Below are 19,226 nucleotides of genomic sequence, written 5' to 3'. Positions count from 1 at the left end.
AAGAAGTAGGGAAACATTTGAGAATGGGAAGCTTTAATTTCCTTTTGCTGCTGTAAGAACTGACCACAAACTTAGTGGTTTTAAAACAACACAACGGTACTATTTTACAGTTCTGGTCCTCAAATGTCTAGCATGAATTTTGCCAGCTCACTATCAGCAGGACTGCATTCTCTGTAGACTCTACAGGAGAATTCATTTCCTTGCCTTTCCCGGCTCTTACAAGCTTCTTGTATTTCTTGGCTGATAAGTCTATACCACTTTGACCTATGCTTAGAGTACCAGATCTTTTTTTTCCCTCACTCCAACCTTCCATCTCTCAATTATAAAGACCCTAGAATGACAGTGGATTCACGCAGAAACTTCTAGATAATACCCCTACATCAAGAGTCCTAACTTAATCACATGTGCCCAGTCCCTTTTGCCATAAAGTAACATATCACTGAATACAAACATTAGAACATGGATTACTTTGGGAGACAGCATTATTCTGCCTGCTACAACTGTGCCAGATTAGCCACATAACAAAAGCTGGTGGAAGCCAGGCCCAAAGAAACATAGGTCCATGGTTTCCCTTATTTGCAATAACTAGTATATGTCTGGGACAAGCAGAGAAGGTCAAAGCTATATACATATGACCATATAAGATGATGTTAAGTGAAATGAACCCCAAGACAGGGACAGAAGTGGTTTTTTTCTTGCTTGCTATTATTTTTAACGCATTTATAATGTACTATGTGACTTTTTTGTGTTTCTTTATATGTTCCTCCCCTACAGTATAACACCTGTTTTCACTGTATTTGATTCCTGTGCCCTGCATCTTGTATATACATTTTTTCTAATTTGGGGAGGGGAAGGGAAAAAACACAATGCTTAAATAGGGATACAGGTTGACCCATTGTAACAATGAGATGCACAAGACATTATGTTGAAAATGAACTTTGCAACTTCAGCTGAGGGGTGGGGGGAAATAGTTGGGAAGGTGGGGAAGGAAGGGAGGGTAGGGGAAAAACAAAGGAGGAGGTAACAATGCTCGATAGGAAATGTACTCATTACCTTACTCATGTAACTGTAGTTGTTGGTTTTTTTTGTTTTTTTTTTGTCAGTGGTAGGGCCTGAACTCAGGGCCTGGGTGCTATCCCTCAGCTCTTCAGCTCAAGGCTAGTGCTCTACCACTTGAGCTACAGCACCACTTCTGGCTTTTTTCTTTTTGTTTATGTGGTGCTGAGGAATCGAACCCAGGGCCTCAGGCATGCAAGGCAAGCGCTCTACCACTGAGCCACCTTCCCAGCCCTTACTCATGTAACTGTAACCCCTTTTACTAAAAAATAGATTAAAAAAAAAAAACAAAACAAAGCTGGTGGAAGAAATCTGCCCCTACTGGGGAAAAGTGTCGATATACATTCTCCAGAACAAGAAGAGAGGCATTCATCTAAGAGAAAGGCACCTTGTGTTGAGTGTGGAAGAGACTTGCAAAGAGGGACAGAGCTGTAGTTCAGGCCAAAGAACAGAGCTCCCTCAGGGCTCCTGCAAGATGACATCACTTAGCAAGATTGGTGGCCCGGGTTGGGCCAATCATGTGCACAAGAAGAGACACAAAACCCAGCTCCAAATGGCCACTTCCATTTTTTAAAATTCGACTTCTGCGAACAAACCAAGCAGTGCCATGGTCCTGGGCTCCCGCATGCTTCTTCCACGATGGCTGGAAGAAACCTGACACTTATCAGCCTCGTCCCAAGAAGAGGGCCAGGAGGAGCGATGAATCACCAACCACATTGGACTGGAGCCAAGAAATAAGCAAAAGTGATGTCGCCCCCACCCAGCCAAAGGACAATGGTGAAAATGGCCAGGGAGTTATTTATTCAAGGTTTAAAATTTTTAAAGGACAAAACATGGAGCACCCAATTTAATCTTCCAGTTGCTTTTATTCTCTTAAGATATTCCCTTGGCAACAGCTTCTGAAGCTGGGAGGATTCGTCTCTTGCTGTGTCATCCCATGTTCCCTTCCCCGCCCCCCTCCTGCTGCCTGTGGGCTCCGTGTGTGTGTGTGTGTGTGTGTGTGTATTTGGTTTCTCTCTCCCCTGTAAGAGCACAGCCCTTCTCCTGTTCCTGCTCTTGCTGCTCTGCCTGGCTTTCTGCTGCCTCTTTCCTCTCCTTTCTCTTCCTGCTTAGCTCCAGGCCCTCTGGTAAGTGTGACAAACACTCCCCCAAGCCCAGAGAAGAAAGTGCAGTTTGTAGTGCTGGAAATGTGCAACTTGGACATGGCCAGGGAACTGCTGAAGAACTTGCCATTGTTGTATTCAAATTCCAGTGTGTTGCTCAGGAAGGGAAGGTGTGTGTGTGTGTGTGTGTGTGTGTCCACTGGGACTGCCAGTGCAAAGGAAAATTCTCTCAGAGGAGGGAGGAGGGGTCAATAAAGTTTTTAGAAGATAAAATTCAGAAATTGTTTCTTGGCTATAAAATACATTGCTAAAAAGGAGTAATTGAAAAATAACAAAATTCTTTGTTCTCCTCCCTGCCCTCTTGCTAATTTGTCTAAGTTCTTCTTTTAGGAATTGTGTTGTACTGTTATGCTACTTTAAAATACTTGTGACGGTTCTTTCTCCCTTGTCATTACGTTTGGAGTTTGGGAAAATGAAAACAGGACTAGCTAGTATAATAAACAGGACAAGTATATAATAAACATATACAATAAATTTCATTTCTATTTTATTTTATAGATAAGTAGTCAGAAAGAGACAGACAGATGGGTGGAGGGGTCAAGGATAAAGGGTCATTGGTAAAAGTACTCGTGTAGGACAATGAGGCCCTGTGTTCCCAGCACAACACCCAAAATACAGCAACATCAACACTAACATAAATGTGGTATAGAAGCTCAAGGAATGTCCATAGAACTAAGAATGAAAACTTGAACAATTGTGACTTCCGATGAATGAGTAAGTCAAGGACAAAAAAGAAAAAAAAAACATTTTGCATGTAACCTAACTACAGTAAAACTATGGACAGACATGTCTTAATTACTTACTTGGAAGTTCAGTTTACTTTAGGTTTTTTTCCATCCAAAAATACTTTAAAATCCACATAGGGATTTAAACCAGTAAGTGCTTACTATTTTTAATTTGATTTTAAAATTATTCTCTGCACTTCCAAGGATAAAGTGTTACACACCATGACTCATTTTAGATGAGCTTAAAATAGCTCCTGGCTGGACCAAGGGTGACATGTGTCACCCTCTGAGTTTAGGGGAGGCAGAAGTTATATATAGATGAGTGTGTCTAATAAGGAGAGAACAGGAGAAAGAAGTTATAGTGCTAGAGACCATTGGTTTTATAGGTAAGACCATTTTACTTGGTAAAAGTTGGTGAATGAACATTGATGAGCTTACTTCTTGGTAGTCAACGGGACTGAGAGGGAGTACTAGTAGTCACTTTGATTGTTCCTCCTGGGCTCGCTTCCAAGCATTTGACTTCGATCTTGACAATGGAAGAAGGAAGCCATGCAGTTAGGAGAAACAATTTTTTGTTTTCATTTTGATACCAACACAACAGCAAAAAGCTGTGAACTAGAGGGCCTTGCCACCTTTTTATGCGACTAATTAGCAACTATTAAACATTATTTACAGGGGCTGGGAAGGTGGCTCAGTGGTAAAGCGCTTGCCTTGCATGCTTGAGGCTCTGGGTTCGATTCCTCAGCACCCACCCATAAGCAAAAAAAAAAAATCCGGAAGTGGCGCTGTGGCTCAAGTGGTAGAGCCCTAGCCTTGAGCTGAAGAGCTGAGGGGCAGTGCCCAGACTCAGAGTTCAGGTCCACGACCGGACCCCAAATTAAATATTATTTACAAATGAAATGCATCATACTTTAAATGTCTAAGCCAAACCTATTTACCCTACACAGGGTAATAACCAGAAGTCTTAGAATCTTTTTTTTTTTTTTTTTTGCTAGTCCTAGGCTCAAACTCAGGGCCTGGGTGCTGTCCCTGAGCTCCTTTTGCTCGACTAGTGTTCTACCACTTGATCCACAGTGTCACTTCCATCCTTTTCTGAGTAGTTTATTGGAGATAAGAGTCTCAAGGACTTTTCTGCCCAGGCTGGTGGCAAACCATATCCTCAGATCTCAGCCTCCTGAGTAGCTAGGATTACAGGTATGATCCATCAGTCCCTGGCTTAAGTCTTGGAATTCTTAACTCATTCCCTCAACCCATATTTCCCCAAAGCTCATGGTACATCTGAATTATATCCCTCATTGATTTACTCCCTGTGTATTATACATAGGTATTTCTTTTTAAAATATTATTCAATTTCCTAAGGGATTTTTGACTTAGAAGTGAAAGTTGTCATCTGTTTTCTTCTAAAAGGAAGTCATTTTAGAGTAGAACAAAGACCATTGTAGAAATTTAAAGAATTAATATCACAAGCATCATCATGTTTCCAAATTAGCTGGCTTATTTATGCCCTCTCTCATTCCTTGTCTTACTTATTAAATGATGATAGTTTGAACCTCAGAAAACCTGTTTTTTTAAGTGATAATTGCATGTTCCCCTCTAAGAAAAAGAAAACAGAGAAGAAATATTTCCTATTACTAACATGTTTATATCAAAGAACACTAATCCAATGATGACTTGTGGAACAAAATAGAGCTTAGGGACTTATTTATTTATGTAAGCCCATCCTAGGGCTTGAACTCAGGGCCTGACTCCTGTCCTTGGGCTTTTTTGCTCAAGGCTAGTATTCTACTGCTTTAGCCCCAGCTCCACTTCTGGCTTTTTTTAGTGGTTAATGGGAGATAAGAGTCTCAAGGACTTTCTTGCCTGGATTGGCTTTGAACTGCCATCTTCAGATCTCAGCCTCCCGAATAGCTGGGATTACCCACGTAGCCACTGACATCCAGTTTACAAACCTAACTAGGATGAATGATTTTAGTAAGCACATTAGTTTTTGTATTAAATATTTTAACTTTGAAAAAAATGTATATATCTATGTAGCTCCAGTGATTAGGAATTATCAGTAATACTGGATACTACTGAAATCTGAAGATCAAACCAAAAATATGCCAGTAATAGAACTTGATTTGAAAAATGTTTCTTGTTGTTTCTACCTCACTAATTGTAAAGTCAATGGTTTGTGAAGGTACATGGAGATCTTCTTCCTTCTTCTTTTGCTTCTTCTGCTTCTGCTTCTTCTTTTCTTCTTCTTCTTCTTCCTCCTCCTCCTCCTCCTCCTCCTCTTCCTCTTCCTCCTTTCTTTTGCTTGTCCTGGGGCTTGAACTCAGGGCCTGGGCACTGTCCCTAAGCTTCTTTTGCTCAAGACTAGCATTCTACCACTTGAGCCACAGCACCACTTCTGGCTTTTTGTGTGTATGTGGTACTGAGAAATCAAACCCAGGGCTTCATGCATGCTAGGCAAGTACTCTACCATTAAGCCACATTTCCAGTCCCATAAAGAGTATTTTAAATATTCAGAGGAGTTACACCTTTAGGTTCCTCCCCTAAGAGCATCCTCCTTTTTAGGCTGACTGTGTGTGAATGCCTAGAGTCCTATATAATTTATCGTGTCCCAGAGTATTTTAGATCTAACTTCCACATATGAAAGAAAACATGCGCTGTTTGTCTCTCTAATCTTGACTTACCTCCCTTAACATGATTTTTTCTAGATCTATACAAATGACATAATCTATTTTTTTTTTTGCCAGTCCTGGGCTTGAACTCAGAGCCTGGGCTCTGTCCCCGAGACCCTCTGTGCCCCAGGCTAGTACTCTACCACTTGACACACAGCACCACTTCCAGCTTTTTCTGTTTATGTAGTACTAAGGAATAGAACCCAGGGCTTCATGCATTCTAGGCAAGCACTCTACCACTAAGCCACATTCCCAGCCCGGAGATCTTTTTAATTGATATCTTTGCCATTAATATGTCATTGGGTTAACTGGGTTAATACTTAACTATGTTTACCACCAGATTCTACTGCCCTTTATGGAGGCTAATCACTCTGAACAGCCCTCAACCAAACCAGCACCACAGTCAACACCCCCAAATGACAGTTCATCATCACCCAATCAAAATGTCATGGGAAAGCAAGATGGTCAGGATTCCTCAACTTCACTCCAAGCAGCAGAGCAGGTGGCAAGTATACACTCTGAGAAAGGAGCTCACGATATCTCCGACGAATTGAATAGACAACTGGAAGACATCATAAGCATGTATGGGTCTGCTGCGGGTACAACCGGCAAAGAAGGCCCTGCCAAGCCCAAGGAGCAGTCTGAAAATGCAGAAGTACCTGACCATGAGGATGGGGACTGTGAAGAAACTGCTGAAGAGGCTGAAAAAGCAGCCAGTGCTCCTGGAGAGCCATCCACAGGCAAAGACCCAGCCAGCAATAAAGAGCAAAAATTGGAAAAGAAGATCCTAAAAGGATTAGGCAAGTAGATATACTCCATATTACCATTTTTTGCCGGGGTGTTGGTACTAGAACTTGAACTTGGGGCCTGGGTACTGTTCCTGAGTTTTGTTGCTCAGGGCTAGAGCTCTACTACTTGAGCTGTAGCTCCACTTCCAGTTTTTGAATGGTTAATTGGAGATAAGAGTCACCTGGACTTAACTGTCTAGATTGGCTTCAAACTATGACCATTAGCTCTCAGCCTTTCGAGTAGCTAGTATTACAGGGATAAGCCATCAGCACCCACCCAATTATAGTACTTTAAAAAATAAAACTACAAAAGCAGTATACTTCTTAACCTTTACTAAAAGTTGCATCTAATATTTAGACTACGATAGCCCCCTCAGGACTTTCCTAAATTTCCTCTTGCTTTCTTTGTCCCTGGCTTCTTCCTCTTGATAGAGGTCACATGAAATTTTCAACTGGTTTTTCATCTACTCTCTATGGCAGTGGTAATTCCCATTGCTTTTGGAGAGAAGATATATTTTTTTCAGAAAAAAACCCCACATTTTCTAAGGCCTTGGTCGAATTCCAACCAGTCCCAATTTTACTTCATACGAGGGTACAGCCAAAACATTCCCTTCCTGAACACTCTCTCCTATTCCAAGCACACTGCAATCCTTCTGATCTTTCTCAGTGTTCAAACTTCCCATTGTCCATCCCCTGTATCCATTTCCTACTGCCATCAGTTCAGCCCTCATCTGAGATCTTTATTGTACCATGCCCTTTTTCTCTTTGTTTAATTAACCAGTATTTGAAATTATATATTTATTTTGGGGATCTTTTATCTGAACAGTAGGGTATCAGTGTGTTTAGACATCACTGTATGCCTACTGCATAGGTCAAGAAATGACATATTCTAGGCTCAATAGATATTTCTGAATATCTACTGGAAAAATTGGGAAATAGCAATTGGAAGAATTGCTTATACCCAAGCTATTGGAGTTTTATTTCCATAAAATGATTATCAATGAGATCACTTTGTAATATATTCCATGACTACATAAAATATTTTGATTAAACATAACTCATCAGAAATGTATCGATTATCTTTGTAATTAATTGCAGAAAATATACACTCCATTGGTTTAATAAGAAAACATATACTTCGTTGGTTTTATAAGTATGTTAATGTCTAGCCATCATGGGACACTGTACTAAGTATACAAAAGTAAAGAAGCTCTAGATAGAATAGATAGATAGATAGATAGATAGATAGATAGATGAAATATAAACTACTTTGTATATAGATAAGTGCCAAAACAGGAGGAGGATTTTCTTTTAAGTATGGGGGACTGGTAAAACCAACAATAGTTTTAAAAGAAGAGTGAGAATGTTAACTTTCTCCTGAAAAGATGTTAATGTACATAGTAAAGTCCCACTACCAATCTGTCTTTCCTGGTGAAATTTCGCTGACAGTATCATTAGGTGATAATTTTCTCATTGTGCTGGGCTGAACTTTTATCCTCCATTAAATGTTTTGCAGCAATCATACGACTGTCTTCCATGCTGGATGGATAGCTTATCAAGGGAAGTAGTGACATCTTATTTGTTTCTGGAAGAGAGACTGGGAGAATGAATAGGCATTGGGGCTCAAACTAGGTTCAAACTTCAGTAATAGATTGGCCTGAAGTATGTCTACATTTGAGTAAGATAGCACTATGATGAACAAAAATCATTGAAGGGCTAAATAATACCCCCCAATAACCTACTTGACCCACTCAATAGAGAGATCAATCTTTAAAAATCTACTCTATTTCCAAAGTACAACCTGTGAATCAATCTAGAGAGATTTTTTAATATTAAGATAATGAAGTTGCTCTTTGTTGCAGAGCAAGTCTCCTTCTCTAATCAAAACATCTCAGACATGTCCTTTTGAATTAATGGCATTAAATTTTCCATAGCAAGTTACCATAAACACTTATTTCAGAGGTAAACAAATTCAAGTGTTTCTAATCAGTATGTTCCTGATGCATATCCTTAACCATTTTATCTTATCAATTCAAAACATTCACCCAGGAATCTCTGTAGAGTATGCCATATTGAAAGGAAAGATATGAGGAAAAGAGGAGTAGAGTTCAAAGTAGCCAGTTCTGGCTTCTAAACTCTTTTCCATGAGTTATTTTATAATATATATTAAGATTATAACTATAGCTGGGTGCTGATGGCTCATACCTGTAATCCTAGCCAGGTTGGAGGCCAGCCCAGACAGGAAACTTTATGTAACTTATCTCCAACTAATCACCAGAGCACCAGAAGTAGAACTGTGGCTCAAAATGGTAGAACACTCAACCAGGCTTGAGCAGAAAAGCTCAGGGACAGGTCCAGGCCCTGAGTTCAAGCCCTACAATTGACAAAATTAAAAAGCTGGATGTGGTTCAAGAGCTAGAGTTCCAGCCTTAAACAGAAAAGCCAATCAAGAGCATAAGGCTCTGGGTTTCAAGCCCCAATACCAGCACACACACACACACACACACACACACACACACACACACGCACACACACACACACACGCACGCACACACATGCACACACTTTATAATTATGCAATTACTAAATAATTACAATTACACAATTGCCAAATAATAATGGATACGAAAATAGATATGAATTTTGTCATTTCCTAAACTTACTGGATCAGGATGACCTTGTGTGGTTTTTCACAGCTGAATCTACAACCCAAGCATTCAGGACTTGTTTTTCCAATAGAGGATGTGTATTCTCCCACAATCAACACACCAAATCCTGACGCAGTTGGGAGCATTTTTTAAATCTTTTTAGCTGGTAGAGTCTCTTTCCCCTTGATATCTGAACTGAAAGAAAGAAAAGAGTCTTGCCAGCTCCCTGCCACGTCCCATTAATATCTAACATGTCCCCCTTGTCTCCCTCACCCCCACTGCGCAAGCTCAGAACTGGCTTACTCATGACTCCCTTTACAACCTTATGTTGCCCGCATAAGCACCACATAATAACAAGCACAAGACAATGATATCATATAATATACCTTCTGCTATTTCACTTGTAACTGATGACATAGAAAATCATAGGTTTGAAGCACAAACCTGGGGGTTGAGGAAACAAAGCTAAAGCCCAGGTCCATTCTGAGCTCAGAATCTATCTACTCAACCTGCTAATTTTATAGACAGGGAAATTAAAGCCCAGGGACTTTAGGAGTCTGCCAAAAGGAAAAAAAAAAAAAAGAATACTCAGTGACTTGATGTGATTAGTCACAAAGAAGGCAAGGGGGTGGAACTGGTATCAGCATAGCAGGATCAAGGTATTAGAAACAACTGGTATGTTGGTTGAAGAGAACTGGACTGTAGCTTAGTTAATGGATCTTGTCCTCCTGATGCTGAGAAGTTTCACAATTATTCTTTTCTCTCTGAAGTGTCAATACTTTTAGTTTATGAAATAAACAGATATAGGAGGGGAAAGAAAACTTAAGAATTTTATTACACGCCAAGCATTGGGGTTATGAAACTTAAAGAAGAGCAAGATGGCTCAATCCTTATAAGGAGCTTCTGTGGGGAAGAATGGTAGCACAGGTTATGGAAGGTCGAGGAGAGGATCTAACCCAAGTAAAGGGTGTTCCAGGTGACAGTAATGCATTGTGATCCGTTAGCACCAAGGGACAGATCCCAATCTTGTTAGATCTCTCCTGAACAGAACAACTCTCACTGCACCTATTTACATTACTAAAAGAAAGCTTTTCAGAGCCACTTCCATGACTGCAGAGATATGTAGTTTCTCTGAGCAACTGGTGCCAAAGAAATATATCTGTGGTGGGATATTTTACCCACCCACACCAGATACAGATGAATTTTATACCACCTTCTGAGAGGTCTCTAGTTAAGAAGCTGGTATTTCTGTGGTGTCTTCAGACACCCATTTACTTAGCCTTTCTTAGACTGACTTCTGAGATGGTCTGATTCATCCTTTTTGGGTGATATCTTTATACTCTGAGAGGATACTATCCTGTGGCTTAGATGCTGATGCTAAATGTTCTAGAAGGAAAGATAGAACATCAAAGGAATATAAGGAAAAGAGGAATTGGCAAAGACTCATGACACATAGGGAAGCTAGAACTTAGGACAGAATTTGAGTAGAGAGCAGATTAGAGAAACAGATGCAAGAGAAAAGTATGTCTTGAGTGATTATTGATGATCTCTTCTGACCATGGCAGGAAATGAATGTGCCAGTATCTTACTACTCTTTCTGGATTTGTAAAAATGTTTCCTCTGTGACTGTTAATATTTTAAATACATCATTGGTTGAGTTAATAAGTCAAGGTCCACTCCAATTGCATGAGAAGCTCCCAATTTAAGATCCCTAAACTACCAGATACACAAAATGCCAGCTAAGTGGAAAATGTTTGGCCAGAAGTTTCCATTACTTCTCTAGGTTTCCCCCACACCAAAGAAATGTAGCGATTTAAAACAAGAAGAGTCACCTTAGATTCAATCAGAGCCAATCTGATTATGTAATTTTGGTCTTTTCTGGGCTTTTGTTACTTTATCTAGAAGACTTAACTGTCTGGATGACCTCTGAAGTTCCTTCTGTACCTAACTTTCTTTTATTCAAGGTAGTATTGCTAGATTTAGTAAATAAAAATACCAGGTTCCCAGTAAAGTTTGAATTTCAGGCAAACAACGACTAAGTTTTATACACAAGTATGGCCCATCCATCTGTGATCGGCTCCACCTTAGTTCTATATTCTCTGCCTCACCAAGACGAAAGCGCAAATTCTAGCCAAGGGGACAATATCTATTCTTGGGGGAAAGGTGGGAAAGTTGTTAGCACTCTTCCATAGAATTATATCAGGAAACATGAGCTCTGTTGGGTGGCGTGACTCCCTGCTCTTACTAGACAGAGAAGTATCACAGAGAGTTGAGGACAGGAAAGTTCCTCCATCTTGAATGAACAGCTTGAAAAGATATCATTAGCAGTAAATGTGGGAGTTAGTGTCCCAAACCTTCCTCCCAACGTGGAATGGTTGCTTGAAATCTTGAAGACAAAATGTCTAGACAGAGGCTGGGGATGTGGCTTAGTGCTAGAGTGCTTGCCTAGCATGCATGAAGCCTTGGGTTGGATTCCTCAATATACACAGAAAAAGCCGATAGTGGTGCTGTGGGTCAAGTGGTAGAGAGCTAACCTTGAACAAAAGAAGCTCAGGATAGTGCCAGGGCCCTGAGTTCAAGCCCTAGGTCTGGCAAAATGTCTAGACATCGCAGAAGAAAAATTCTGAATAAAGGAAGAACAATGGGGAAAGAAAAGAAAAGCCTGAAATTCATTTTTCATAATTATGATGAGTTTTTAAAGTAGTTTTGAAGCCCATCTAGGGACAAAAAAATGGAACCACCAACAGAAATTAAGTCCTGGATGGGAGAAAGGAAGGTCTGAGAAAGCTAGGACACAAAAAGACTTATGGAAACAGCTTTCCCTATCTTCACTGTTTCCCTTTTTTATCCATTTTATTCTGTTTGGTAGAAAATATGATCAGAATTATTACCATGCAAGCCTCATGCATGGGCTTTTACACAGAGAGGAGAGAATTGGTTCCCAAATAAAGAGGAACAAGGGGTACTGAGAGAACACAGGGGGAATGATGAGCCCAGCGCACTATCCTGCCAAGATTCTCTGCTTTTGGCTGTAATTCTAGCAAGTGCATGTTTCATACTGGCTGTTGCATGCTCATCACGAAGTTGTTTTGCTTTTTTAAAAAATTAATTTTAGAAAAGATAATTATTTTTTCATTAAGTCAGTGTTTTAATGCATTGTGTATCTTTTGAAAATTAAGGTTTAGGAGGGAAAGTAACAAGGTTGGAGTTGAGAATTTGGACGCAATTGATCTATTGTTATAGCAGACGTTTATCCAGTCTCCCATGAATCTGACCCTGTACTCCATACACGATCACAAACTTCCCAGCTAATCCCCACTCAAAAGCAGTCTATCTGAGACTCAGATAGGTTAAGTGATTTGGCCAGGATTGGTAGTAAGTCAATCTGAGATACCAACTCATGTTAACTGACTACAATTTCAACATTCATGTTTTAAAACATCTTTATATTTTTAAGGCAAAGAAGCCAACCTGCTAATGCAGAATCTGAACAAGCTGCAAACACCTGAAGAAAAGCTCGAGGTTTTATTCAAGAAGTATGCTGAATTGGTAAGATCTTTGATCAGTTCTTTTGGGAAGACATATCTAGTCTCTTGTTAGAGCTGTGAAAAGGAGACTGTTAGATTTTTTGTACTTCATTCTAGACTAGAGCTGGTTACCTCACACAAGCTAAAGATAGAATTTATAAAAGAAGAATCATCTTTAAGGAAAAGAACTCACAGCAAAAGGAAGAAAAGAGGATTCGAGCCTGCTCTGTTATTAATGGTGTTTTACACAATGGAAACGGGGAATGAGAGAGAAAAGTAAATGAAAAATATGAATATTTTAAAGTTCTTTTTTTACTTCAAAACAAAACAGAAATATATCCAGAACAATGATAAGCAAAGCTTACATTTTCATCCAGTTGTCATATTTAGGGTTTCTAAGGGTTAAAAAGAGAGGAAAACAGAGAATGAGGTAAATGCCACCCTCTTGGAATATACTTGTTTGGTCTGGCCCATTTCTGTACTTTTCTTCCATTCTTTCCCTTCCCTACAATATGGGTGGTTGAGTGCTCAGTTCCAGGTCTTCCACAGGCAACCACACTCTCAGTAGATAGGCTTCTTGCAGGGAATATCTGCATAGTGCTCTAGAATCTGCCAATGGAAGAAAGGGGGAGGGGCTTAGTGAGAAAGTCTCCCATGCCTGCTGAGATGAAGATGACTGCTCTCTAAGGTTTGTATACTTGCACACACAGAGAGGAAACTCGCAGCTGAGATGTGAAGGTGTCCAGACATGAAGCCAGTGACAGGAAAATGAAATTTAGGTCTGCATATTCCAAGAAAACTTAACGCTAGCCAGGTGCTGTTGGCTCATATCTATAATCCTAGCTACTTAGGAAGCTGAGATCTGAGGAGCCCAGTTCCAACCTAGCCCAGAAAGGAAAAGTGAGCCTCTCATCTCCAATTAACCACCAAAAAGCTGGAAGCAGAGCTGTGGCTCAAGTGGTAGAGTCCCAACCTTGAATGACAAAGCTAATGGACAGTAACTAGGCCCTGAGTTCAAGCCCCAATACTGACAAACATATGCAGAGAGAGAGAGAGAGAGAAGCACATCCACACACATGTACATTCACATTTTTTGGGGGGGGGTCCGGTCATGGGGCCTGAACTTGGGCCTGGGCGCTGCCCCTCAGCTCTTCAGCTCAAGGCTAGCACTCTACCACTTGAGCCACAGCGCCACTTCCGGCTTTTTTCTTTTTGCTTATGTGGTGCTGAGGAATCGAACCCAGGGCCTCATGCATGCAAGGCAAGCGCTCTACCACTGAGCCACCTTCCCAGCCCACATTCACATTTTTTAAAGAAAAAGAAAAGAAAATCTTACTTCAGGGAGTTTATTGAAATGCCTCCCATGTCTAGGTAGATTTATTTTACAGGTAAAGAAGCCCCAACATGGGTCATCTCACTTTTTAGGGTCTCTAGAAGATCTTAGACTTTATTCTTCCTCCTTAATTATTTTTTTCTTACGTATACCATAAAATCTGACTAAGCTTCAGGCCCACAAATTCTCTAAGCCTGTGAATTAAGTGGAGTGAATGACTTGCATTTTTTGTTGTTCACTCTGACTTTAATCCTGCAATCTTTATTGGTTCCCTCCTACTACTTTGAGTCATAGTACCACTTCTGGCTTTCTGGTGGTTTATTGGAGATGTGTCTCATAGACTTCCTGCCCTGGCTGGCTTTGAACCATGATCCTCAAATCTCACTTCCTGAGTAGCTAGGTTTATAGGCATGAGTCACCAATGCCTGGCTTGAATTATTTGTAATCCACCAATTACATTATGGTGGTAGAAGAACAATGAATACACAAAACTTTTTTTTTTAACTCTAATCCCATCATCTAAAACATCAGCTTTTTAAGAGCATTCTAGTTCTGCTAAAGATACATCTTAGCTGGTATCTGGTTTTCCTGGCTCATATGACAGATATTTTCTCAGGTATTTTACAATTTTCATAGCCATATTTTATAATTATTATGTCACATTAAACCAGGAATGGTAGCATATAACTATAATTCCAGTTATCTGTAGACTGAGACAGGAAAGTTGCAAGTTCAAGGCTGGGGCTGGGAAGGTGGCTCAGTGGTAGAGCGCTTGCCTTGCATGCATGAGGCCCTGGGTTCGATTCCCCAGCACCACATAAGCAAAAAGAAAAAAAGCCGGAAGTGGTGCTGTGGCTCAAGTGGTAGAGCACTAGCCTTGAGCTGAAGAGCTGAGGGACAGTGCCCAGGCCCAGAGTTCAAGCCCCATGACCAAAAAAAAAAAAAGAGTGGCCCAAGAAAAAGTACTTTAATTTTCTTAAATTCAAATTTTTGGTACTTCCTTTTAAGTAATTAAAAGTTTTTAAAGTTTCAAAGTACATAAAACAATAACACTAGTACAATTCTAATTTAGTATTTGATATTAACTTTACCTTGGTAATTTCATAATAAAGAGAGAAAACATGGAAGATTGTAGATAAAGTCCTATATGCCTGTTACAATTCTACAGTCAGCTGCAGCCAAAGCCAGCACTTGGCGAAGGTTGATCCAGTTACAATATGTTCGCTTTCATTCATTCATTAAGAAATCCCAGGTACTCATATGCATTCACATAAGTTTGAATTATTATGAGCGTAATTATCTACCAAAAAAAATCAGAAAAGTTAAGGGTTTATTTTAGAGCAAACCAAAATACAGCCAGCTAACTTTTACAATTGTATGATCTTTCAGTATAATTGTAATATTAACCAGTCAAGCACAAATCATCAATCTTCCAACTTATAAAACACTTTTTTTCCTTCTGACCAGAGGCAGTTTTGCTCATTTCCAGGGGTCAACAAGTATCTGTCTGGAGATGGTTTTAGATGTCAGAACAGGATCGTGTTATTAGCATATAGTGAGTAGGTGTCAGTGACATTAAATTGCCTACAATGTACATTGTTTTGCACAATACAAAATACATGATCCAACATGACAATGGTGCTGAAGTTGAGAAGCCTTGACATGTACTTTAATCTTCAAAAGGTAAAGTCTAAATCATAATAAGAATCACAATATGTAAATTCCAAGGAAGAATGCATTCACAATCCCAATATAATCACATGAATCAATTGCAGCACTGTGGAATAATGGTACAAAGTCAAAGAACATATCTATCATATAAACAGGAGTTTAGCATGAGAAATATAATTTAAAAAATCAGCGACTTCCAAGAGAAATATAAATTTCAGTCAGTATTTTTAGTAACATGGTTCTTGTTCCCCCCCAAGTTAATTTCTCCCTAGCAAGTAAAAAATTATACATGTGTATGGAGATATCAAATGTATATACCCTTTGCTTAATCTGGCAAGCATTTTATAATGGTTATTTCAGTGTGGCAGAAAGAAATGAATAAAGCAAAATGTCAATGCTCATATAGCTCACAAAGAATGAATTCCTTTTCAAAACATTTTCAAACTAACACATACAGCAGACACATGTGGTATGTGTATGCAATTGCATCAGGCTTTTTGAGGTACCAGGAGCAGCTGGGGTCTGGAGAGGTACCTGAGAGCTCTCCATGGCTTTTCTTTTTATTAGCCAACAAGCTCATCATTTGTACCTTCAACATAGGTACTACATCATAGGACCTTCCTGGCTTAGGCACCATTCAGGCACTAAATGAACACACAGTTACACACAAAAGGCTGGTGCGTGACTGTGGCCACACCGTTGGTCTCTCTGGAACTGACATTCCAACAGTGTACTAGTGTCTTTCTGAAGGCTTTTGAAGATTGATCCCTTAATCTGGATTAGTATTCCATGATGATGTTATCAAATTTAGAAAATAAAAAATGCATCCATTAAGTTTTCATTTCCAATAACTAATAAACACTTTTATGGTAAAAGTATAGCTCACCTAATATCTGGAATACATTTGCCCTTAGCAACATTTCCTTATATATCTGAAATTTAAATTTAACTAGGTGTCCTGTGTTTTATCTGGCACCCCTACCCTAGAATTTTAGCATCTCAGGATGGAAAGTACAGGGGTAAATTGGTTTCATTTCACATGCCATCTGCGATTACCAGAAACAAGTGCTTGTGGTGTCTTTGCTGTAGCACAGAGAGGGTGGGGGCTGGGTAGGCAGGAAACAGATATTTGTGTTCCATGTTGTTGAGTTATGCAGTGGTTATTTCTGACTCTGGTGACAATTCATCAATGTTTAGGTGTTTGAAGGATGCTTTTTTTTTTCTACTCCTTTCCCACACCCAAAATATCCAAAGCCTAAAATTATAAAGAAGAAAATTCATCTTTTGTTCACCAGTAGGCCATTTTCCTCTTTCCTTTTTTAAATAGCACTACAAGTTTGTTTTGAGAAGGACTTAGTAGAAGGGAATTATAATCCAAGCAAATTGTTGACCATTGTTTGAATGAAAGGTTTTATCACAAATTCTGGCAATTTACAGATTGAGATATTTCCTGCTAGCTATACTGTTGAACTCAGGAAAAATAGTCCTAAGACAACCAAAAAAAAAAAAAAGGGCAAATCAAAGAAGAGACTACTCCTTCTGGTAGTACATAGAAAACCTCTAGCTATTATGTTAACACTGTCTACAAGTACTGCAAAGGTGTGTGTCCACTTAGTGATCATTAGGGTTTGCTTCTTTTCTGTCAACCCTCAAGACTCCAATTCCATTCTCATTTGCACCCCCCACCTTTAGCTGGATGAACATCGCACTGAGCAAAAGAAGTTAAAACTCCTGCAGAAAAAACTGGTACAAATCCAGAAAGAAAAGGACCAGTTACAAAGCGAGCACAGCAGAGCGATCCTCGCTAGAAGCAAACTGGAGAGTCTGTGCCGAGAGCTACAGAGACACAATAAGACGCTGAAGGTATGTGTTCCCCTGCTGGATTAATGACATGTTTGCTTGTAGGCTGCATAGACACAGGCCTCTGCTACCCAGGGACAGATGAGTCCAACCATCAGAAAGCACTGAGTTTGCTTGTTTGTGACCTTCAATGCATCATTTTTCACCCTTGACTTTTCTTACTGATAAACTGAGTATTTCTATGAACTTCCTTCTGGGGTTGGGGAAAAATTAGGTAAAATTCTATATTTAAGGAATCCATAAGTACCTGATACAAAGTAGGTCCTTTATAAAATAAAGGCAAGTCTTTTTCCCCTTCTTACTATGTTGTATTTTATAAGGTAGCCCTTGGTTTACTATTTAAGACGTTTGCAAAATTTTAATATTTCATATTATACTAAATGCTACATGACATGAGACAGATCCAAAGCTAATTGATATGAGAAAGTGAGATTGAAAGCCAAAATGTCAATAGTTATCTGCCATGGCGGGGAGGGGCGGGAGGAGCTACTTGAAAAAAAAACCATAGGGACTCTTCAGACTTAATTATTCAAACTAAAAATAATAGACTGATCACTTCTGTCTGCACAAGGTTCATTAATTATAGCGTAAGCCCCTAACAGTGTGGTTAATTTGATTACATGCAGACACTAGCTCCATTCAATAAAATAAGACGCTGGGCCTTCTAGAATAATGCTGTCTTTGTCCATAGTTTCCTTTCAGTGGAAGATCTCAAAGCCCTGAACAAACAGTAATTAACCAGACACTAATGTTTCTGTGAGGTAGTTATTAGCGCATGTGATTAAAGGAGATACTTTAAGAGATGATGGCTTTAAGGACTCTGAGAAACCCAGGCTAGCAAGGGCCTAGAAATGGAGGTGTTATCCTCTGCTTAAGATAGGCATCCATATGTGGTTTTCTTTGCTTCGCTGAGTCTCCAAACTCTTGAGAATGTCATCTAGTGAGGACGTGCAGATTAAATCAAGCAAGTGGGAAATGTTTCAATCAGGAGATTTAAAGGAAGAATGATGCAGCTTGGGCCCTATGATGACACAGAGAGGTAGGATGGTGGCAGTGGCAAAGACCTTGGCAGTGTGTCTACATTCCTGCAGTCATGGCTCATGGCTACAAGCGATGAAATGATGTAGCATTGCTACACCAGCTATTGTGCTATGCGCCTTATTCTTCACAAACAACCCGTGAGTGCTTATATCTCCATTCTAATGAAGTGGCAGTCCAGATCAGTCATTCAAGGCTGTGACTGCTTTAAGCATCAGAATTAGGATTCAAATTCAAAGTATTTCTGGTTAGTTCCTTTTCCGCTTTTTTTTTTCTTTGACCCATGGGTTTTGTTTAGAATTACTGTTTAAATTTTATAGCCATTTGCATATGGTCTCCCTTAATAAGTATCTGGGCAACTTACTGTGCATTTGTATTCCTCTGTAACAATTAGCTTTAGGTCATGTCTAACTGCTGAGGAATGGGTGTTAACAAAAATTACCCTAGAAAATTGTTGGAACACTCTGCTTCTTTCAACCATATCAATTTTTGTTTCATGTATTTTGAAGCATTGATACTAAGTATATGCTCAATCATGATTGTTTTGTCTCCTTGATGTATTGGCCATTTTATCATTATGAAATATACTTTGATAATGACCTTTGTCTAAATAGTTACATTATTTGATACCAAATTAGCCACTTTAGTTTCCTTACTCTCATTTTTCCCCCAAGTTATCTCCTTTCATCCATTTATTAGAACTGGGTCTATAAGTTAAAGAATATCTCTTATAGGGAGTAAATAGTTGTAT

General features: G+C 39.5%; 1 protein-coding gene across 1 annotated transcript in view; it reads left to right on the top strand.

The window, feature by feature from the left end:
• Positions 1–2,039: 2,039 nt before the first annotated feature.
• Txlnb (taxilin beta) overlaps positions 2,040–19,226 on the top strand; it is a 43,307-nt gene continuing 26,120 nt past the window's right edge. Inside the window, exons 1-4 of the mRNA XM_013026792.1 lie at positions 2,040–2,183; positions 5,951–6,410; positions 12,504–12,595; positions 17,270–17,440. Coding sequence (XP_012882246.1) covers positions 5,966–6,410; positions 12,504–12,595; positions 17,270–17,440 — 708 coding nt within the window. The 5' untranslated portion in view covers positions 2,040–2,183; positions 5,951–5,965. The remainder of the gene's footprint in view (positions 2,184–5,950; positions 6,411–12,503; positions 12,596–17,269; positions 17,441–19,226) is intronic.

This window comes from Dipodomys ordii, unplaced genomic scaffold (genome assembly GCF_000151885.1).
Source record: "Dipodomys ordii isolate 6190 unplaced genomic scaffold, Dord_2.0 Scaffold97, whole genome shotgun sequence".
In the NCBI taxonomy this organism is placed as follows: Eukaryota; Metazoa; Chordata; class Mammalia; order Rodentia; family Heteromyidae; genus Dipodomys; species Dipodomys ordii.
The sequence above is the reverse complement of the archived record's forward strand: the minus strand, read 5'-3'. Positions and strand labels throughout refer to the sequence as shown.